The sequence below is a fragment of the Cyclopterus lumpus genome, chromosome 12, assembly GCF_009769545.1.
Source record: "Cyclopterus lumpus isolate fCycLum1 chromosome 12, fCycLum1.pri, whole genome shotgun sequence".
Taxonomy (NCBI): Eukaryota; Metazoa; Chordata; class Actinopteri; order Perciformes; family Cyclopteridae; genus Cyclopterus; species Cyclopterus lumpus.
Window position 1 is genome coordinate 6,976,803 of NC_046977.1, and position 23,410 is coordinate 7,000,212.

A 23,410-nucleotide genomic window follows, 5' to 3' on the forward strand; every position below is an offset into this window, starting at 1 on the left:
TATATCTTAATGTAAAAAGTAGTTGGAAATAGTATAGCTTTCAGATGAATCTATAAAGTTTAATATTTCATTATGTAGTGTAGTGTCGTAAAAAAGTACAAGGTCAAGAATAAGTAACAAAAAAGTGCACATAGTCCAGAAGTACATACACAGTGTGTAAGATAATATACATACAATTATAATCATAATGTCTTTGGTGTCCTGGTTTAGTTTTGTCAAGTCTGAGAAAACCACACTGATGATGAACAGATTTAAATTGTTTTGTGTCTGGGCTTTAACCAGGCAGTGAAGGTCTAAAGAAAGAAAATAAATGCCATTGGCTTTGGCCCTAATGTTAGAGCTCGGGCCTTGTACTTTAATTTCATCATGTTCGCTTTTAATGTTGACCGTATTTTTAAATCTGTCTATTGTGAAACTCCTGACTTTATTGAGTCAGTCAATACTAAATCACTGGTTTATGCCTTTCAGTACAACTTACTTACCACCATTATTAATGCCACAGTCTATAAATACTCCTTTTCAGTGCATTCCACCATTTTACATAAAGTATCAAATAGTACCCATCACGCAAGATGTCCCACTTTCCAAATGTTATATTACTATATATAGTATTCTGGGATTATATTAATGATGCATTGACATGTTATTGACATTTGAATGTGTTTATACGTAAAATGTTAAGCTCCAAACTGCACAGCGGTCAGATAGTAACACATACAACAATGTCTTTGAAATAGTATTAAGAGAAAATATTAACTTCAGAAATGCAGGATGAGGGGAAACCTGCAGATAAGAAGAAACAGAAAAGACCCGTCTATGATTATTATGAGACCCCAAAAAGTGAATTTGTAGCAGCATATCTGGCCTGTATGCAACAGCAGTATATATATTTTCTTAACTTTTCCTTGTTTCCAGAGGAAATGACGCCAAAGTTTAGTAAATCAACGATGATACATATATTCTTTTTGCTGCAGACAACACCTGTCGCCCGTTCAATTACAAAGAATTTGACAATGCAGCATATGCCAGCTCGTCGTGTGTAGCTCGCATCATTTGTCCGTACAGTTTATCGCAGCGTGTTTATCCTAACCCCGGAAAGGTCAACAGCGTGAACGAAGCAATCGTCACGCACGGTGTGTGAAATTCTCCTACTTGACTGAACGCTTTCATGATTGTATTGACAGACAGATTGTTAGAGGAAGAGACCTGATGAGGACAGATAAGGAGTCCACACAGGTAAGTAACATGTTGTGTTGAAAAGGTTGTAGGTTTTCCTCTGGGCATTGTCAGGACAAAAAAAAAGAAGCACAACACACATCCCACGTAGGACGCTAGAGAGTTTCTCCGACTCGTTATGCATCGTATCTTCGTCCAAGGTTGACCTTAACAAAACAGGATGAGTCACTTATGGCAAAAGGGCAGTACGATGAAGTGCCATCTGAAATATGTGTTGGTTTATTTTCTATGGGAAACAACAATATCCTGCATATGATCATGTAGTGCAGAAAATCCGAAAATTACATGAAATGTACCACTAAAATAAAATGTTTAGTTTATTTATGAATCAATACTTAACATGACGACACATACTTATTTTATCTTTAAAAACCTGAAATGATGACATTGGGGAATATAATGAAAGTGACTTTCCACCTTATTTTCCAAAACCAAATGCTAGAGACGTCAAACAAATAATAAACAAATAATAAAGTATGCCGCATGCTGAGAGGCCGAGGAGCTTTTAATTATCCAACCTTTGATTCGTGAGTTCACTAACAATCACTCATGTCTGATTGCTTGCCCTTGACCACACAATTAGATAAGTTAGATAGGAACTTTGAATTACCGGTATGGACTGCGTCATGCCGTTTTTTGTAAGTGTAAACTGGTAATTATAAGTTGTGATTGATTACATTTGAAAAGCTATGGTTCTCCATGCACTGGTTTACCCTCAACCTGACTTGTAGGGAGTAGAACCAGCAGATGGCACTGTGGGGTGAGTTTAGGAAGCAATCATGTTTGTATGTTACTGAAGTTTTGTATTACACATATGTTTGTATCATTACATGTTGTTTAAAGCACGACACTATTGGTTTGAAATGTTTTATTTATCATTACAATCTTGTATGCCTTATTATATGTTTTACATTACAATATTATACAGAATACAATTATTGTAATGGTACATGTTTCTTCAGTCTGATTTCAATAAATAAATGATCTCTTAGAAATCAATATGTTGAGCTGTGAAAAATAATGGCCTTCCTAGTTTCTCCTCAGACTATTCATTCTTTTAAAATGTCATACGATACATTAAGTGTTCTGATGGTGCTGTCAAGACTGCAATAATATTGGCTTTATGAAAAGTGAAAATTAGCCATTGAATAAGGAAGGCCTTTCAGCAGCAACGTGTCAATTAAAAAAGACAATTTGCCATTATGAGGTCTTTGCTGATCATCATATTTTCAAAAGAATCCCTCATCTCTCTGATCAGAGGCCTTGATATATATATATATATATATATATATATATATATATATATATATATATATATATATATATATATATATATATATGCTTATTGTTTTAGAACTTGTTATTTAAGTTTGAAGTGATTATCATTATTATTATTACTTCCTCTATTCTTTCAAGTCAACTTGTGCAAATGCCACTGGACAGGTTTTTCCACTTATATTTCTATATTCCCATGAAGTTTAGAATCTTATTCTACAACGTCTGACAGTATCACACACACACACACACATTTATATATATATATATACATATTAACCAGTCAAAAAGCTCCTCTTTGCTGCTTCTAGTCGACGTGAACGGAGACAACATGACGTCATGTGACCCTGCCTCTGTTAGGGTGTCATGTGACGTGCCTCTGTTCGGGGGTCATGTGACCGTGCCTCTGTTGGTGGTGGGGGAGCACAGCAACCTCAGCCTCCTCTCCTGCACTGAATCTGTCACACTGTAGACAGGCAGGAGGCACCATGAGTGCCTTTTATGATCTATACAGATGCACAAATCCAGCTCCCTTGCAGTGTATAAAAACACATTTGTGTTGTCTGATAAATAAACCTGGCAGGATCCTCTGAATAATGAAGGATAATTAGTTTATGCAGTCTTTTCTCGCATTGATTTGTGCTAATGTTGCTATGCACAGAGAAACAACAGAGAAATAGACACGAGACTGGTTGACCTTGGCTTACACAATATGCACATGGGAAGTTGGGATTAAACAGGCCTCTCCTATTTATACTTTATGTTATAAATGTATAATGTTATCGGTTGTAGAGGATTTGTTCAAGTTCGTCCCCACAATCCCACCTCACTAGCTCATACGGCTAAGCTATGGCAGGGGCTTGACATACAAACATATTCATATTGAAGCCCTCATTATACTCTTTTCCTACTCATTTCCTGGTCTTCCTTTCTATCTCCCCCACCTCCTTCTGTCTTCATCTCCCTCTCTCTCTCTCTTCTTTCTCTGCACCAGCTGCTGCTGCTGCTGCTCCAGTGCCAGAGTGGAGAGTCCCCTCGCCCCCCTGCACAGACACAGACAAAAGGCCTGATTCGCCTGCGGAACACTGCCCCCTTTTTTCTCTCCGTCCCTTCATGCACGGCCGTAGTGGTGGTGGTGGTGGTGGCTTCAGGAAAAAAAGCGAGGCCTGGACTGGGACTAAAATCTAGGACTGACCCAATGAAAGAAAGTGGGAAGAGGGGGAGGGGAGGAGGAGGATGGGGACTGGATTGGTTGGGGCTGAGTAAAGGCAGGTGCTGAGGCCTCTGCAGGAAGATTTCTTTTTTCCTGAATAGGTGGAAAAAATCAGACAAGGGTATGCCACATTTACCTCTATATGTGCATGAACGTGCATGTTTATGTTTATGTGTGTCTCTGTGGTGGCATACGTGGGCATGTGTTTGATGGAAATCTGGGTACCCGAATGGCCTATGTTTCCCCTATTGCTGCTGCGGGCTGCATGGAAGTTTGAAAACGACCCGTGTGTCTGGGGTGAAAGCACTGGGGGAGAAACAGGCCAAGGTACCCGACTGAGCTTCTACTACAAACACGGTTACCTCATTTTGTTTCTTCCTTTCCATGTGCTAAGATGAATATCATTTTGTTTTTTTCATGTAACCTACTTTTTGTCCACAGTGTGGGATTTTTTCTCATCCTCTTTCCTGTTGTGCTGTATTTGTAAGTGTCAAGTCATCTGTGCTCACCAAAACCGCACCTTGGTGTTTGCATCGTTGCACCCGTCTATAAAATACTGCGTTCTTGCTTCACTAAATCTACGAGCAGACGCATGTAGTTTAGTGAAAGAAATGTTGCAGTGCTTCCAGGGAGGTGAGCACAACGCTCCTGCCTGCGTGTTTCTGAGGCCATACTGCAGCACAGGGATTTTTATTGGGTGACCAGAACCAGATGAAACCGGTTTGAGGGAGACGGAAGGCTGACAGGAACAATGCCTGTCTCTGTGCTCCACTGAGGGATAGAGATAGCCCAGACTGCTCCATGGCAGCCCTTCACAACTCTGCTCCTGGCGACCATGATACAGACCCTGCTGCTGCTGCTGGTCGCTGGTTGCTGGATGGCGGCGTGCTACGCAGCACGGCTCATAGCGTGGGGGGCAGGGAGATTTATTTGGGAAGGGATGAGGGGCAGGGGGACGTGGCTGACTGGGAGTTTGTCAATCTGCAGCCGGGAGCCTCACGTACACACACACACACACACACACACACACTCATGCAAGAGCATGATCTATCCGTCTGTTTGTATGTCTCTGTGTGCTGCTAGTGGTGCAGAGAACGACGAAGGAGGATCCTTACACAGGACCACCACCACTCACCAGATCGCTGGATGTAACCTGACCCTGTGTCCTAGGCCTTTGCATGGCTGGGAAGAAGCAGGCTTCTTTTTTTCTCCTCCCGGCAGGGTGGGGCGGGTGGCTTCTTTTGTGGGTTAGTAGTGTTGTGACTGTGTTTGTTGCAGGATGGAAGGAAGGAAGGAAAGAAGGTTTGGCTAGTGGCTGGAGAGGGACAGAGGCAAGAGGGTGAGGAGTGGCTGACTCACTTGCATGTTTCCACCATTGTTGTTTTACATTCACATTACTGAGATTGTAGTTTTACACATGATTCCAGTTGGTAATGAAACATGTGTATTAAACTGCTGTAGTTGAGAGGGGTTCTGTGTTTCATATTTTTCATATTTGTCTGTATTTAACCTTCATTTACTTTCTACGTCAGGCTGCTCTGGCTGTCATGGCTGTGACTAGCTGTTCTTTCCAGCAGGCCTTTCTCTCTCTGCTGCAGCCTCGCACAGCTCAGCAGCCATCTTTTCCCCCTCACTGCAATTCCTCCCTGCTCTTTCCCCTCCATAACGTTTCTCACTCTGTCATTTTGTTTTATGTAAACCTCATTATTACAACTATCCCTTCATCTGGATTAAACTGAGAATTGTTGCTTAAAGACGAGGCTACAAGATAGGAGTCTTGTGTGTGTGTGTGCAGATGTGTTTGACCATGCATTTGGATCAAAGAGCTGTGCTGGTTTAACTCCAAGGCGGTGCCTTTTGTCCCCAACACCCACAGCACATGCAGACACAGCGCATTTCAGTCCCATCATGTCTCTTTTGCAGTGCTCACTATTAAAAAATAAAAACTGGTTTGTTTCTGAAGAGTTACAACCACACTAAAAGTATTTTTTTCTGATATTGAATAATACTGTATCAGACAATTAGGTTGAAGAATTCACAAACAAAAACATGTTAATAAATATGTTAAAGGATGCGTGACCGTCCTTACATTTTCAATATCACCTCACAAAGATCTTCACCTGTCATCATGATCATATCTACAGTTCATATTTCAGTATTGTTTGTATGTTTTATTCAATCACAAAGCCAGCTGACTGTAAGTCCACTGATAAGAAAATAACTACAACTATGCCAATCTTCGATATTGTATTAATCATTTGGACCAAATCAATCATCATTCTGATTATATATAAGTAAATAAATATGAAAAAAAGAGAAACTCTCTAATTCCTGTCTTGCTTTGTTACGTCGGCAGCTTTTCAACACTGGAATATACTTGTTTTCCTGCCATTTAATTTGTTTAATTATAGCAACGCTGACCATGTAATGATTAGAGAGGAAAAGGTTTTGCTAAGTAACCATGTATAATGTCATGAAAATGTCACATCTACCCCCCGCGTGCACCCGCAAGTGGCTGTCCGGCGTTTCCATCAGAATCAGTTAAATGAAGTGGCCCAATGTGAGGACGAATGAGGCATAAATAGAACTAGTTGTACGTCAGCTGGACTATTTCTTTCAGGGCAGCTTTGCATGAGTGTGATGCACACATTGATTTCCAGATGTTGCTGAAGAGAGTCCTGAACTCAGTCTGCTAACGCAAACATTAACCATCAAACACAAAAAAGCGTCATTGTTTGGAGGCTGTACTGTACGTGGACAGCTGTGCACCATGTGGTGACAAATGAAACCCCAAAACAAAAGCTGAATGATGTGTATGTGCTTTCAGTGGCGGCTGGTGGAATTTGTTTTTGGTAGGGCCATCCAATCAATTTCATCAAACATCCCAGTATGATTCAATGCAAAACGAGTATCAAACATGCATTTCTACTTTGTAGTAAAATATTTAACTTTAATCTACAGTAACAAATAGATAAACTGTAGTAAAAATAAACCTTACTGTGTATTTTGGATGTTTTCTTTTCACTAGTCTGATAGAAGACATGTTATGGAAGCAAAATAGCCCACACTCTAAAAATGTTCCTCTAATTTAAATTTCTCCACAGATTTTTGCATTGCTGCCTTCATGTCCCAACAAAATACTCATGAGCATGATCAAATTACAGTGGCCTTAGCCTTCCAAATTTAAAGAGAATTGCGATAATTGCCCTCCAAAATGTCATACATTTCTCATTAATAAACCAATTATATGATGAATATCAACCTGTCATCATGAGAAAAGGCCTCATTTGGGAGCTAAAATGGATTTAGGATGATATTAGTCGGTCGTTAATGACGTTTATCGAAAAAAAATTCATGTCTCCATTAAGTTTTCTATTATGGAAACTATGATTCATGGATATTATTGGTTGTTATTTTACCTAAAACCCAAATAAGACATCTCATAATCTAATGAGTAGATGAAAACGACAAGGAACATTCAGCACCAGATAACGACGGATGAACTAATATAGCACATGTTGATCAAATCTGTAGTATAGACATGGCTTATGTTACTGATTATTGTACCATTTATTGTGTGTTCCACAGGTAATCTCCTCAGAACAGGAGCAGGACCATGGGAGATATGAAGACGCCAGACTTTGATGACCTGCTGGCGGCTTTCGACATCCCTGACATGGTGGATCCTAAAGCCGCTATTGAATCTGGGCCCCATGATGACCATGATGGACGACTCAAGCATCCCAGTGGTGGGGTGACTAGTGGTGAAGATGAGTCCCACAACCCCTCAACAGGACTTGACGTTGGCGTTAGTGTCATTGTCAAGAACATCCGAAACGCAGACACTAGGCAACAAGGTGGAACCATATCAGAGAAGGATGGGCATTTCTATCCCCAACCCCCTTCTGTTGACATTAGCAATGGACTTCATAATAGCTTCTTGGCTGCAATACAACCAGATACTCATTGCACCAGAAATGGATGGAATGCTCCCATTAAGGAAGCACAGCCAGTTAATAACCATTCACCAACCTTCAATCAATTCAGCCCCATCTCCAGCGCTGAAGAGTTTGATGATGATGATGATAAAATTGAGGTTGATGACCCTATGGACAAGCAGGGAGTTCAGTCAACCTTTATATCGACTACTAAGACAGGGGAGCAGCATCCCAAATCTCCTGTATCGTTAGATAATGCTTCTAAGCCCACAGCAAACATAGACCAGAAACCTGTTCAAAACAAGAACACCAATGAAATTCTAGGATGTTTCAAGTCTAACGAGCTCCCTCAATCAAGTTTACCTGAGGGGGAACTACAGAAAACGATCCTCGAGTCTCAAGATCAGGAGTGCAGGGAGACTCGAGAGACAACGGAGCTTGTTAATGTGTCCAGTATGTCTCAAGTCAAAGCCAAGACCTCTGCAAAACTTTCATCTTGTATAGCAGCCATAGTAGCTCTCAGTGCCAAAAAGGCTAATCCAACAGATTTGGGTGTTTTGGATTCTCCTCCAACACAGAAAGAATTCCCGCTTGACGATAAAAATCCCAGAGCTGTAGAGAAACCACATGAGCAGGAGTCAGCCCTAGAGTTTGCAAAGAGGCTGCTAACAAGACAACCGGACAGTCCCTCCAGTGTCATCAGTGAAGGTAGCAGCAAAGCTTCCCCTACCTCAGGCACGGACACCACCCCAGTGATCCCAAAAGTCAGGATCAAAACAATTAAGACATCATCCGGGCAGATCAAGCGTATGGTCACCCGAGTTGTATCAGAGTTCGGTCCGGAAGGTCTGAAAAGAGAGAATAGTGTTTCTGTCATGGAAACCACCAGCGCAATGTTCTCATCTCCCACAAGGCCCTCTCTGCCAATCACCGTATTAGCCACCACTGGAGGCCCTTCAATTGAAATAACCAAGAAAATGACTATTAAACCTGTGGCGACAGCTTTCCTGCCTGTCTCAGCAGTCAAGGCAGCTGGTTCCCAAATCATCAAACTGAAACTAGCCAACAATACCACAGTTAAAGCAACTGTCATCCCCGCTGCATCAGTGCAAAGTGCAAGCAGTGCCATCTTGAAAGCTGCTAAAGCCATGAAGCAACAGACAGTCATGGTACCTGCCTCCAGTCTGGCTAAGGCCAAATTTGTGCCAAAGACAGTGCACCTTAGTAAACTCAATCTTCTGCCTCAGACTGTATCTTCTGCTGTCTGTGATCTCAAAAAGGCCCTGTCCTCCTCCAAACAACCAGAGCAAATCAAACAGCATACAATTCTCGCTGGCCGGGCCACAAAGAAAGTCTCTAGGATTCAAGTGTTCAACAGCTCTCAAAGCTCTGTAGTGGACGCCTTCAACAAAGTCCTGAGTAGCATAAATCCTGTCCCTGTGTACGTACCAAACCTCTCTCCGCCAACCTCAGCTTGTATCTCTCTACCCTCACGTGGCTACAAGTGCCTGGAGTGTGGAGATTCATTTGCTCTCGAGAAGAGCCTGGCACATCACTACGAGCGTCGCAGTGTGCGGATCGAGGTCACCTGCAACCACTGTGCCGAAAGTCTATTGTTCTACAACAAATGCAGCCTCTTGTCTCATGCCAGGGGCCACAAGGACAAAGGGGCTGTCATGCAGTGCTCACATCTAATCCTAAAACCCATCCCCGCAGATCAGATGATAACCACATCACCCTCACCAGACCCACCCAACATCACTGGCACCACCTCCACCTCCCAACCACAAGCAAAGACCCAAATCCCAGGGAGAGTCGCTGGTTCTGGATCCCAAAGTACAGTGATTTCAGCTCCATGCAGTGCTCCTCTTGTTGCAGCCATGCCCTTGGAGGAGGATGCACCGAAGATCTGCAGGCACAGCCTCAAGTGCTTGGAGTGTAACAAAATGTTCCAGGATGACAGCTCGCTTGCTTTGCACCACCAACAGGCACAAGATTCCAGCGGGCAGGTGTGTGTACTGTGTGAACTGCAACATAATGTGGTTCAATTGGATTTCACGGCCCTTCAGTGGTTTAGTGGTGGTAGCCACTTCATTGGAGAGCCTCTGGTTAAAATGTATTTTTCACATTGACAAAAATTCGTGACTCACTCATATCTCCTCTTTTCAGAAAACATGCACCATCTGCCAAATGCTTCTACCAAATCAGTGCAGCTTTCTGTCACACCAGCGGATCCACCAGCACAAGTCTCCTTATATCTGCCCCGAGTGTGGCGCCAGCTGCCGTTCTGTCCATTTCCAATCACATGTCACAAAGAACTGCCTGCATTACACCCGTAGAGTCGGCTACCGGTCAGTCTAACTACAATCAGAACTTTTCTCTGCAGGTGTCTTTAATTTCCAATGTACATATATATGTTTTAAGACCCTGATTTCTTGGAATGGTATTTATCATTGAGCAGTGTTCTTCCTTTCCAAGTGGCGATACTCAGACTTAATGTCTCTCGCTCATTTCTTTTAAAGTGCCACTTACGATGACATATCTAATTACAGTTATTATTTCTGTATTAGGTTTGCCTCAGCTTGACAATCCCATACAACTGAAAGATACAAACCATTTAAACTGATTTTCATTTGAACTTATGATTCAATAATGCATCTGCCATTTCAAAATATTATTAAAATGAACTTCTTGTCTCAAAGTTAAAATCTCCACAGTTATATGTATATTTTGCAGTCTGGTGATGATACTTTCATGGCCATTCGGTTATTTTGTTTATTGTAGTTAGATGAGAGGATTGATACCACACTCAGCAGGTTGTTAGCTTAGCTTAGCATAACAGCTTGCCTGACTCTCTCCGTGCTCTCTATGCAAAGATAAAAAAAGATCTTCAGACCAAGGAATGAGTTGAACTGACTTTCTGTATTTTTAAATCGTATATAAATCTGACTTTTGCTTATTCCTTCTCTCTCCAGCTGTATCCACTGCAGTGTGATCTTTGCTGATGCTGCAACCGTAAAATCGCACATCCAAAGTTCTCACTGTGAGATCTTCTATAAATGTCCTCTCTGCCCCATGGCTTTCAAGTCTGCACCTGGAACACACTCTCATGTGAACACACAGCATCCAGGAATGAAGACCGGAGAGCCCAAGTAGGTCGAAAAACACCGTGGGCACTTATTATTTACAAATATGAACCAATATGAACCAAATGTGTTTCAGTTTTACATTTCGTTAAAGACAGAATTCAGCAAAGTGTTTTCTTGTTGTTATGTACAGTAAGTGTACATTTTCAAAGACACACCTTTTAATTACATTCAAAATTGTATCTTATATTAAATACAAATAGTATACATTACACGCATAATACACCAGCTTTTTTTTATGGAAGAATTGTCAACTCACATCTACACACTCTTCCTTTCACACAGCAATATAACCTGATACCCACGTCAAAGAAAAACCATGTTCGCTGCTTCATCAGTAGTAGGATTTGTGGGTTTTAGACATGGTGGCTTAACTTGGATTGTTTTTTTCCACATGGAAACCTTTTACTGACTCGCATACACTCCATCATCAGCCCTACCGACGACACGGGTGCTCAGTAGCAGGTGTTCTTGTACCATTGTTTGGTTAGGCCCTGCTTTTGACCCAAGCTTAAAGCTAAATAAAAACATGCGACGTGGAGCAATTTTCAGTACTAAATCACCTATTTCAGAAACTTAACATTAACGCTTTAGAAACAATATGAAACCATCTATAAGGTTGCGACTCAATGTTTAACAGCTTCATGTGAAATATATGTGAAAATAAGATAACATTTGTAAAACAAATAGCTTTTTTTGTCCTCTTTAAATATAGATGTGCGCATATTGCAGTAAATATAAAAAAGTTGTTTTATGTCTTTCAGGTTGATCTACAAGTGTTCCATGTGTGATACCGTGTTCACTTTGCAGTCCCTGCTACACTCTCATTTTGACCAGCATATCGTCAATTGGAAAGTTTCAGTGTTCAAATGCCCCGACTGCTCCATGCACTACGCACAGAAACAGCTCATGTTGGACCATATCAAGGTGGGCATAACAAGCAGTTATTTTGGGGATGCTTTACAATAACATCCCCTTTTTATGTCAAACCTCACGCTGTGACTTAATGATCTGTGGCACCATATATACCACAATAATATCTTTGTTCATATTTTCAAGGCCAGTTATGAGTCCTAGTAAAACATTTAGTCTAGAACTGTTTCACAAAGCAGTGTTCTTATAGATGTATTTGTTATAATTCAATCTGCATCTGTGGATCTTTTCCAGGCCATCCATGGGACCCTGAAGACCATCGAAGGTCCACCAAACTTGGGCATCAACCTTCCTCTCAGCACCAAGCCCACTAACTCCAATAGCACCAACAGCCCCAGTAAGAATAATAACAACAAAGATGGAGGAAGTGACAAAGGTCAAGACAAGGGAGAAAAGAAGCCTTCACCTCTGAAGAAAGCCAAAAGTAACTGCTCAGTGGCCCTCAAGAACCCGCCCAGCTCAGGATACACATGTGGAGACTGCAGTAGTCTATTCAGCTCCAGGGAGGTCTTTGTGGCTCACATGAGGCGCGAACATGGCAAGGTGAATGTTGACGACCATCATGAGGAGGTTTATGATCCGTCGCATGGTCCTTTTTGAGATTCTGCGTAGCATTAAGAAATAGAACAAACAGCTTTTTTAATTATTGTTTTACTACAGTAAAATGACTAACACCACACTGTAAAAACACTACACAATATATATTCATAATGTTACTGAAATAAAAGCACAAGTATGTTTCGAAAATTGTACTTAAAAGATAGAACGTTAAAGTCATATTGTGCATTATATCATTAGATACAACGAGGTGTAAGCAGCATTTTATAGTTGTATTTGATTGAGTTGGTGCTATTTCTCAAACATCTTATATAATGTTGCAACTAATGATTACTTTACAAGTCACACTAGTGTAAAATCCATAAATGTCTATATTTTAAAAGGCATTATGCATTCTTCCATTGCAGATACTGAAGAAACACCCATGTCGGCAGTGCGAGAAGTCCTTCAGCTCTTCTCACAGTCTTTGCAGACACAACCGCCTCAAACACAAGGGACAGCGGAAGGTCTACACCTGCCCGTGAGTGCACACGTCCACTGTGGCTTTCCCCCACACTCCTCAAAATTCAACGTCACAGCACTTGTTGGCTCATGCCCTCCAGAACGACACACACACAAGTAATTGGATCAGGTTTGTTTAGGTTTAGGAAATACAAAATAAAGATCCTGGAAAATCTTGGTTACCATAACTACTACTGGGATACAGTTAACGACCACTGCTGTGTGGTGCAGATATGCTCTACGCTCTCACTCACTCACTCACGGACGCACGCATACAAAGAAAAATACAAGCAAATTGGATGTATGCACACAACAGAAGGCAAAAATCAGCATGCAAAAGGGTTATAATTGTTATTTTCTCGTACTTTGATAGGCACTGTCCAGCTCTCAGTCCACCGTTCACTAAAAGAGTGCTGCTGGATCAGCACATCCGCTTGATGCATGGAGTCAAAGACCCAGATGGGAAGACTGTAAAGTCTGATCCCATGGAGGCGCCACCTGACAAGGAGACGGTACCGTGGCACACATTTGCAGATATCCATTTATTAGGTGGCAGTTCATCTTTTTGACTTACAAGTGATCTTCATGGATCTTTCATTCCTGATTTTACCCTCCTCTACAGACCCACAGCCCCAAAAGGAAGCAAGGAGAGGATGAGGGGTCTCCAGGCCTGAACTCCAGGGTCACCGACTCACAGCCGTTGAAGAGGCTCAAGGTGAACATCCTTAAAGTTCACAAGTGTGCCGTCTGCGGCTTCACCACCGAGGACATCGCAGCTTTCCACGAGCACATTCCCCAGCACAAGTCCGACGGCTCGTCCCACCAGTGTCCGGAGTGCGGCCCGTGCTACACCTCCCACCGCTCGCTGGCCCGACACCTCTTCATCGTCCATCGGCTGAAGGAGCCGCAGGGCCTCGCCCGGTACACCGGAAGGGGCAAGGACGACGATGAGAGTCAGCGGGAGAACCAGCTGGATGGTGCAGACGGGACACCCAGTACCAAATGCAAAGTGTGCGGGAGGATGTTTGAAACAGAGGGAAACCTGAACACTCACATGAGGACTCACGGGATGGCGTTCATAAAGGCGAAGAGACTGAGCGCGGCGGACAAATGACGCGTTGAAACCATTCCATCGAAAGCACTGTTGTTTTAAACGTCAACTCGAATGTTAAAGCGTCGGAGATTCAGTGTATTATGTTGTATATATTATGAACATGTAAAGTACTACAATATGTATACAAGTATACAATATATGTACACACATATGTAATATATGTCCAAGTCACTTCATGCATCTTTAAGAAAATTAAACAAGATAGGTCGATGTTTTCTAGAGGCTTTGAATAGATTTGTTTTATGTACAGGAGCTTTTTTATTTTAAAAAGAGTTTCCATTGTTCTCACTAGGGCTAGATAGTGTATGGTTAAATGTTGTAATGGGATTAATCCTCATGCAGTCGGCAGTGTTCTGGATTTTCAAACAGATGTCTAAAAAAAATAGGTATAAAATGTTTGTCAGCTTCAGGTTCACTTAACTTAAAAGTTGAGGAGAAGATCAGCGTCAAACATTCTTTTTGTTTCAGGGTAACTCCTCAACTTCTACAATAAACTCTGGCTCTCAAACTTTTGATTCAATTGAAATTGTATGAAATATAAAATTATGATAATTTACATATCAACGTCAAAGAAACCGGGAAGAAACACTCATGGGCCAAATTTGCAACGCTTTTAAAAGAATATTTTGTAAAAGACTATCTTACTTGTTATGATGTTACATTCCTGACTTATATATATATATATATATGGCAGCTATTTATGATGATAGGTCACGGGGGAAAAAAAGGTGTATTTACCGGAATATTCAAAACAAATATTTAAAAAAGTTATCTTCTTTACATCAGAACTGTGACATTTCTGTCTCGTTACTTCAGTTATTGGTTGTTTCGTTTATGTGGTGAATCATAACGTGTTTATTCACAGGAATAACAACATCTGGCTGTGAAACTGAACTATTACACAAGACAACCAGTTAAATTAAATAACGATAACTGAAAGTTGTGAGAAGCTCAACATTGTTGTCTGTTACTTTCTTTGTTCTAAGGATTTTCCAAAAAGTGTTTTTTCTACTCTGACAATGAAACTTCAAGCGTCTGGCGCTGTAGAGCTGCATGAGAGAAGCAGTCGTGAATTGTTTGTTTATTAGAATTTATCTGGCTGCTGTTTTTCAGACTTTTCTGACGCTTGTGTACAAAATTGTTCTTTATGTCAATAAATGATGAAACCTGCACATGAGTTCAGCTCTTCCCGATGGAAATATATCAGTAAACCTCTTGTGATTATTCACACTCATGCTTGTATTGAGCCATTTGTGTCGTGGACAAGCGTTCTAATTTGAAACAGAGATAAGAAATAACCATAAAGGCTTCCGGATTAAACTTTGCAAGTTGCAAAAACAAAAAGATATTTCATTGCTTTCACTACAAAATCCACTTGTGTGATTTTGTTTAGGCAACTCAAGGTACCTGGTTAAGGTTAAAAACAAGTTTGTGTGTTTATATTATCATGTAAACCAAAACCTGTTCCTCACCCTATTCTTTCATTTTACAGTCTGATTCAATTGCAAAGCACAAAACAGCAGACAGATATGAACACACAAATATAATAGACTTGTTTTATCGATTACATTTCTGTGTAATATTATTTTTTATTGACACTCTCCTTGGATATAAGTATGTCTGATGCAAATTGATAATACATGTGATTCATAAATCTGCTCAGACATCATAGAGGGGGGAAAAGAGCATTATTACTTCATCCCATTTTTAGGCTTTCTTCAGTATCAGGGTCATCCGGTGATAGCTGTCTATACACCCAAGAGGTACATTGCAAACAGGAACTAACTGCTGATTGCTAATTTCGGCATACTTGAATCTGTGCCATTCTGCAGAATGTAAACAATGTCTTGATTTGGTCTGAGTGTGGGGGAGTGTGTATATACACACACACACATATACACATATATATATATATATATATATATATATATATATATATATATATATATATATATATCCTGCCCTGCTATTTTATTTTATTGTATTGTATTTATGTAAACATGTTTGCTGCTGCTTCAAGAAATTTCCCCCTGGGGATGAATAAAGTAATATCTTATCTTATCTTTATCTTAACCAAAGTGTTGAATGGTATGGTACTTCTGTGTGATAGAAGAATATAACACTTCCTGGACAACCCAAATGATAAAATTCATGTCATTTCTCCAGTTATTTTGTGCCAGTTTTAACTTTGATGCAGCGCTTTGAGACACATTTCTTATTATGTTCTAGAATAGATACATTATGTGTGTAGATGGTTTCCCTCACTGTTGTCTGGTGAAAGTCGTGGCATTGGTCTTTAGAACAAGGGCACCCTCTAGTGGCCATTGATGTATTTCTAGTGTGGCGCTCCTACTCTAATATAATTTAGCTTGAGACAAATGGTTCCAGTAAAAGAACATGGAGAAAAGAAACGATAAGAAGAAATACAATCTGATACTTTTGTAAAACATCTGTCGTTCCAGTGGTGATGATGGGAGTACCCTACGCTGACTTTTCTTAGGCGTCATTATTGTACTTGAATCATAATTATGTTGTTCCTGTGTGGTGACCGTAATCACAGCCTGCATCTTTTGTTCCCCTTTCATCCTCATGTAACCAGATCCTGTTCACACCTGATGCAGAAAACCAGGTGAGCATGCTCTTCTTGTCAAAGCAGCGTTTCAATCCACCCCATTCAAGATGGATTTCACGCTACCTTCTTCATGATGATGTGTCCCCCTCCTATGTTATTTAAACACACTCTCCACGAAAAAAAGATGCACTCAGTCTGAAAACATGGCCCTGGGTTGGGTGGCGTTCCTTCTGTTTGCCGGGTGCAGCAGTGTAGCGCTGGAGAATGAGCAGGCCTTCACTGTGTCTCAAAGATGTACGGAGGACACCAACGCTTTCCTCTGGGAAATTAACCAGGACAGGCCGAAGGAATACGCTGTTCTCAGTAAGTGTCGCAGTCTTTTTGAAAGGCTTTTTTCTTTCTGTATGTTAAGTCGTTGAGTCACGTGTGCATTTGCAGTGTGTCCGTGGGGAGCGGAGGGTCAGGTCCAAGGAGTGGATCAGAAGCCAAGTTAGACAGGCCAAGCTAAAGAAATGTTTTTGAACGGGGAAAATAGGAGTTTTGTTTCGCACTCCATCACTCCAGTGCAACGCAACACATCCCATAAACGTTAAGACAACAGACTTTGTTCACACCAACAAAAAGCTGAATGCACGTGAACCACAAATATATAGTGTGCTGCAAATCTTAAATCAAGATTTAATGTGCACCTCAAGAAGCATCAACGTGTGAATCGAATACATCACTTACAGTCTTATACATAGTGTCTTATCGAGGTGTAGCCTACACAAATGCCCCCAGTAGTGTATTATTAATGTTAACAAGAATATTCAAAGAACTACAATTATTATTATTATGGTGAACTTGCTTGTGGTTATGATAATTGTATTGTTTTTGATTGTGTATTTGACCTTCTTCCCCCTTTTTAAAACATTGAATTGTTCCTAAATGTTCTCCTATAATATTTGTAAAGCACTTTGAGCTGCCTTTTGGATATGGAAGGTGCTATACAGATTAAGTGTATTAGCGAAGCTTAAAACCAAAACAGGAAGGAATTCATTCTCACAAAGAACCTTCTGCTTAGGCTTATTAAAAAAAATATGAGCAACCAACAGGTGAATGAACAACCTGTGGATGGAGCATTTAAGAAATTACCAAATATATAGTGCAAAGTTATAATACAACAGCGTTAGTGTCCAGGCTAACAGGTAGCCTCTTAGTATGATCTCCATAATAACTATAAGCCTCTTAGTATGATCTCCATTAAACTAAGTTAGTTAAATACACAAAGACAGGAGACAGAGAGAAGACAGACAGATTTGACTCACCATTGAAGTCAGTCCTTCTTTCTTTCACATAATGTCCTTGCACGTGTTGCAGATGAACATTTGGTTTGTTTGTTATTGTTTTGCTTATAAAACTAGCTGCTAGGTTATCTTACAACACCGAAAAAACAAGGGCTAATAATAACTACATTTGTTCTGAGGACGACTGGCTTCAACGTGTTACATTTGTTTTTCACGTGTTCATTCACAGTGCGGGGACGCAGTGAGCGCGTCTGATTGGTCGATGCTTTGTAATCAAAGTTAACAACTTCATGCGTCCCCGGTCCTCGTCACACGTGTGAGGGTGCAGCGCCACGTTTGACCGTTAGCACACAGGGGGCGCTGTTTCCCTCTGTTAAAGCAACTAGATGGAAAAAAATGGGGAAGACTACAACTAAACGTGTCTGTCGTCATATCTTTTTATTAAATTGACAAGATGGAGCCGTAAACGAAATCCTCACTTTCATTTTTCTCGGGAAAAAAACCCCTCAGCAAACATATAGAGAAAATAATATTAATTTGTTAAATTTCTATTTAAATGTGTATTCAGTAAAACAATGAAAAACTCATTTACCTTTTTGAGATTTATTTTTATTTACATTTTTATCTTTTACATTGTATTGCAAAGTTGTGAAATGGACACTGAAAACTTAATTTGTGCACGTTAAAATCAGTTAGAGCTTTAAATTAGGTTTTTGTAGAGTCACCGGTCGGTGTCGAGGATCACTTTTCTGTTCTTTGCACTAAGTTGCTGTTGTGTGTTTCTTTGTGGTGGTGCATTGTCAGTGTATGATGCATTTGGAAAGATGGGTAGCAATGTCAAAGGAGGTAACGCCAACCAGCCTGGCCTGCTGCAGCAGTGTCGCTCTGCACATGGTACTGCCTTCTCTGGACAGTACTGCCAGGTGTTCCTTAGGCAGGTAAAACAAACAACATCATTGCACAAGATACAATGTCATCCTGACAGTTGGCTTAGAGTTTGAACAATATGTTTTTACCATTGTAGGAAAAAGTCCAGTACTTTGTGGGTATTTGCGTTCCTGACTCCTGTGGAGAAGACGATGTGCAAATGCTGGTGCTGGACGGTCAGTGATTTTAAAAACAGTTTTCTCTTATCTTTCAGTCAATCCAATACTTGTTTTGTGTTACTTGTGACTTGTTTCACCTTTTTAACAGGGAGACTTCAGTTGGGCCAGAATTCCCTTATTCCTCCCTTACCTCCCATCCTGGTCAATCATTCCACTCAGGAGATGATCATGACCCATTGTTTGTCCAACACCGTTGCCCCTGATGCATCAGATGTCACCTGCCTGTCAGTATATGATTGGATGTGCCATTTCTTTACTGTCTCACATGCATGTGTACTTTTAAGCTCCACTTTTTTACATTTCAAGACTTCCGTTTGTTGTTTTTGTCTTTAACATTGGTGAGTCTTCCCCTAAAACAGAAACCTTTTCTCCTGCAGGTTTGTGTGTTGTGTAATGGTAGCAATTCCCCTTGCGGCTACGTTGTTTACAGCTATAATAAGATGGCAAAAGAACAGAGAGGTCAAGCCCACAGCGGAGTCTGCCTGTCTAAACACTGACCTCAACCTTTATGGGACCCTGAAGACCAATGGCTGCCCCAGTAGCGATATTAATAGTGACACCTCAGAGGACAACAGCAATAGTAAGGATATGTATTATGAGTTTGTGTGCGAGTACTCAGTTCCACAAGATTTCCCTAAAAAGGTGTACCGGATGACATCACAAGCATAATGCTCGTCTGTATTTGGACTATAAGATAGATGATGAATACAAATTGAACACCCGACAAGTTGATTGAGTATCGTCTTCCTACAGAAACCAGGCCCACTCCCACGTGTTTTCCTCAAGGCTGTGTGCAACGATGCCTTCAGGCGTTCTCTCTACAGACCACCAGCCAGGGCGTCTTCAGCACCTCCTCATCCATCACAGGAGGAGGCTATTCCTCCCTCAATGGCATCCGTGTCCTCAGCCTGTTGTGGATCATATGCGGACACTCGGCACAGTTCCCCGTAATAAACAATCTGGGTACGACAAGACGCACTGCCACTTGCAAATTCAGTCTGCGAGTGATTAACTCACATATGTATTCTTACATACTGTGTTATCTCTTTTGCAGATAACTACAAAGACTGGAAAAAGACAGTTGAAAGCAACCCTCTGCATGTGCTTACCATCAGCGGGCCTGTCTTTCTGGCTGTGGACACATTTCTACTGATAGGGTGAGACTGAAATAACACAAAGTTTAAAAGCATATTGTGCGTAAGTGAGTATTACGTTGTCAGTTATACAAGTTTATTTGTGTTGTAGGGGTCTGCTTAGTGCGAGGTCTCTGCTGGGCTCCATCGACAGGGCTGAAGACAAACTGAGTCCCAGCTTGGTGGCCGGCTACCTCTTCAGGCGGATTAAAAGGTATGCTGTCTGAAAATCTATCTCTCTGTGTCATTCTGAATGTTTTTTTCTCTTATGTGTGATCTAAAACCAGTAACATAAATGTGAATTGTATTTGTCTTCCCATCGCTGCAGGATTCAACCACTGCATCTATTCATTATGTGTCTAACCATTGGCCTCATCTCGGTAATCCAGTGGGGACCCTACTGGTTCCCATTTATGGATACTATGATGGATTGCAAGACGTACTGGTGGGCTAACTTACTGTTGATAAGCAATCTCCTCCCAGTCCATGAGATAGTAAGTTTAAATAATAATTCAGTAGCTCCAATTCTATTTTGGACTTATTTCTTAATAAAATGTTATTTCACAATCTCTCCTCAGTGTATTCCGTGGACATGGTACCTGTCTCTGGACTTCCAGTGTTATGCTACCACTCCTCTGTTGGTCTATTTTTACAGACTGTATGTTCTATTTTTACTACCTCGGACAAATTAAATGTATGAATCATGGCCACAGCTCAGTTCTAACCTATTTATCCTGTCTGTGGTTTTTTTAGAAACAGAGGAGTGTTTGTGGTTGTTGCTGGTGGCCTTCTGCTGATGACCACTGTGGCCAGTGCTGTCATAACTGCCCTCCTGCAGCTGCCAGTCTTTCAGCCTTCTACACTGTAAGATTTAATGAATGTGATCTCGTATTAACGCAAACGGCTTCGGAACCGAACGCGTGAAATGTAAAGTGACCGTGATGTCAATGTTTTACTTTAATAGAGTGAAATCCTGAAGGCTGACCCGCTAGTCTTTGTTTTTTGCCCCTCATTTTGCAGAACATCTGAGAATTATGTTTTGTCTTACTATGTGCGACCGCACACGAGATATGGGCCATTTTTAATAGGAATCTTGACTGGAATATATTTAACAACAAAGAAAGATCAGCTGCTAAAGCAAAAGGTGAGAACATCGCCGCCAGAATCGCGACACACGTCGTATTCTTTTTGTAGGAATGTAAACACATCATATGCTCTTTTTCTGATATCTTAATCAGTGCATAATACAAGGGTCTAAGCTGCCATCACACTCATGCCCCTGTCTTGCTATTAATCCAGTGGCAAGCAGCACTTGGTTGGTTCTGCTGCCTGTCAGTCATGGCTACGGTGGTTGGATTGGCCTACATCCTCAGGGAGACCCCGACCCATCTATCTGTGCCACATGCCCTCTACCAGGGACTACACCGGCCCCTCTGGGCTCTGGCTGTGACCTGGATCATCCTGGCCTGTGAGGAGGGTTATGGAGGTAAACCGAGAACAGGGTTCAAATTCCATGAAATACCATTTAAATATGCAGCTTAACAAATATTAAAGTATTTTTTTTTCTGCATTTTGTAACTATTGATCATGTTGATTAATGATTGATTACACGTAGACAGTGACTTGCTGTTTAATGATTTCTTACTTCATGGTATTATTTTTGTTATGGAGCAAAATGGGACTGGCATTTCGTTGCACAGACCTGCTGTACGATGACATTAAATAACCATATGACCTTTTTATGAGAAAAAATGTAATATACTATTTGGGCAATCTTTACCCTTTGCCATAAGCAATACTTAAAACCATCAATTGTTAACACTCACCTACCACTTTACATTATTCAAGACCCAAATTATGGCATTTGATTATTATTAATATTATTATTAATATAAGAGTAATAGTAATAAGAACAACAATCATAGTAATAGTCCTAATTAAAGACTATTATATAATATTTCATGGGATAGCACTTTAAAATGTACCCAAAGACACTTTACATGGTAAAAACCGCAACTAAAACAATTAAAACAATAACAATAAGTACAACTAAACAAATAACATAACAGATAAAAGTAATAACAAGACATTTAAAACAATGATTAAAAGCAGATTAAAATAGATGCAACTGATTGAACAAATATGGATAGAAATGCAGTAGCATGTCTGTAAATTTACCGTGGCATGTGAGTAAAAGCTTGACCTTTCTACATTAAGCAGAAATACATATTTTAAAAAACAATGCTGCATTTTCTTCTGTGTTTCGTGCTCTCCAGGTTTCATCAAGACCCTCTTGTCTTTGGGTTTCTGGGTCCCTCTTTCCAACATTAGCTTTGCCTGCTATTTAACGCATCCTGTCTTCATCATCCTCTACATCGGCTTGCAAGAGACCCCAATTCATTACACGGACATCAACTTCGTAAGTTAGCACATTGCATTCGGTTCCATCGAGCCTGATGCTGAGATGTTTGGGTTCTGGCCATTATCTGTCTTATGTATGATAATGTCTTATGCCATTATCTGTCTCTAATGTATTGCATGTCTCCTGTCTTCTTCAGATGTACCTGTTCCTTGGCCACCTGCTGCTCACGTTGGTGGTCAGCTATGTGTTTACCGTGCTGGTTGAGAAGCCATACCTCCTCCTAAAATGGAGCAGTAAATAACAAGAGAAGTGTTTATCCAGCTATCACCCATTCTATATATATTCTGTTTGCTTTATAGAAAATAAAACTGTTTGTTAAAAAAAAAAGTTTTTATAGTGATTGTTTATATAATTTAACAGTGTAGGCAGTATTCTTCAACAGTTTACATATCATTGAAATGTCCAAACTGAAGGTCAAGATCAACTCATTCATCAACCTTCACAGGCGTAATTATATTTAAAATGTATTTGAGTTTTCATCTCCAGAACCACTAACATCAACACATCAGGAATCAGGAGAGAGAAAAAAACTAAAAAGCATGATATGATGTGTTGTTTCTCCACATTTTTGAAGTTATTAAAAGAGATGGGGTCTAAATTTAAATTCTACCTCTTGCCGGTACAAGACTACAGTGTGACTGGCTTCCTGCCATCCTTCCCCTCCATCTGCAGGAAGACGTCACAATAACATGGGATATATTTCACTGCACCTTCTGTGGCAGTGAGTCAGAATTTACAAGTGACAGTGACTCAGCTGATGAGCTCATTAAAATGGTTTTCAGTTTCTCATGACGCATTAACTGGGCCGCCACGTTTCCATTGTAGCACGTATGAGTTATGCAGGGCATGTAATCTGATGTACATTGCATTAGGCTGAGTAATGGGTCGTGCACAGCCTAACAGAAATACCACGATCCTTCAGCAAATGATTATCTCTTCCGCTCACCCAGAAAATAACATTGCATGTGATGACTTTC

The 23,410-nt window shown here is 40.7% G+C and overlaps 2 protein-coding genes across 2 annotated transcripts; both read left to right on the forward strand.

Annotated features, from left to right (window-relative positions):
- The first annotated feature begins 7,340 nt into the window (after window positions 1–7,340).
- On the forward strand, window positions 7,341–13,914 carry znf532 (zinc finger protein 532). Its single transcript, XM_034547054.1, has 8 exons — window positions 7,341–9,671; window positions 9,832–10,013; window positions 10,638–10,814; window positions 11,573–11,735; window positions 11,976–12,284; window positions 12,707–12,819; window positions 13,174–13,312; window positions 13,423–13,914. Exons 1-8 carry the CDS (start codon window positions 7,341–7,343, stop codon window positions 13,912–13,914), a joined length of 3,906 nt encoding a protein of 1,301 aa, XP_034402945.1.
- Window positions 13,915–16,833: 2,919 nt separating this feature from the next.
- oacyl (O-acyltransferase like) lies at window positions 16,834–22,674 on the forward strand. The gene is made up of 15 exons (XM_034547246.1): window positions 16,834–16,849; window positions 18,577–18,710; window positions 18,797–18,875; window positions 18,967–19,102; window positions 19,256–19,468; window positions 19,639–19,841; window positions 19,933–20,035; window positions 20,124–20,225; window positions 20,340–20,505; window positions 20,590–20,669; window positions 20,765–20,875; window positions 21,032–21,155; window positions 21,311–21,497; window positions 22,288–22,430; window positions 22,570–22,674. Coding segments are annotated over exons 1-15 (1,887 nt in total). The 5' UTR covers window positions 16,834–16,848.
- Window positions 22,675–23,410: the final 736 nt, after the last annotated feature.

What these genes read in the sequence shown, in the direction of transcription:
- znf532 (XM_034547054.1), top strand. Translation starts at nt 7,341, where the DNA reads ATGGGAGATATGAAGACGCCAGACTTTGATGACCTGCTGGCGGCTTTC. An exon ending in CACAAGATTCCAGCGGGCAG is followed by an intron (nt 9,672 to 9,831) that starts GTGTGTGTACTG and finishes TCCTCTTTTCAG; the next exon opens with AAAACATGCACCATCTGCCA. An exon ending in ACCCGTAGAGTCGGCTACCG is followed by an intron (nt 10,014 to 10,637) that starts GTCAGTCTAACT and finishes TTCTCTCTCCAG; the next exon opens with CTGTATCCACTGCAGTGTGA.
- oacyl (XM_034547246.1), top strand. An exon ending in GCATCAGATGTCACCTGCCT is followed by an intron (nt 19,103 to 19,255) that starts GTCAGTATATGA and finishes TTTCTCCTGCAG; the next exon opens with GTTTGTGTGTTGTGTAATGG. An exon ending in CTCTTCAGGCGGATTAAAAG is followed by an intron (nt 20,226 to 20,339) that starts GTATGCTGTCTG and finishes CCATCGCTGCAG; the next exon opens with GATTCAACCACTGCATCTAT.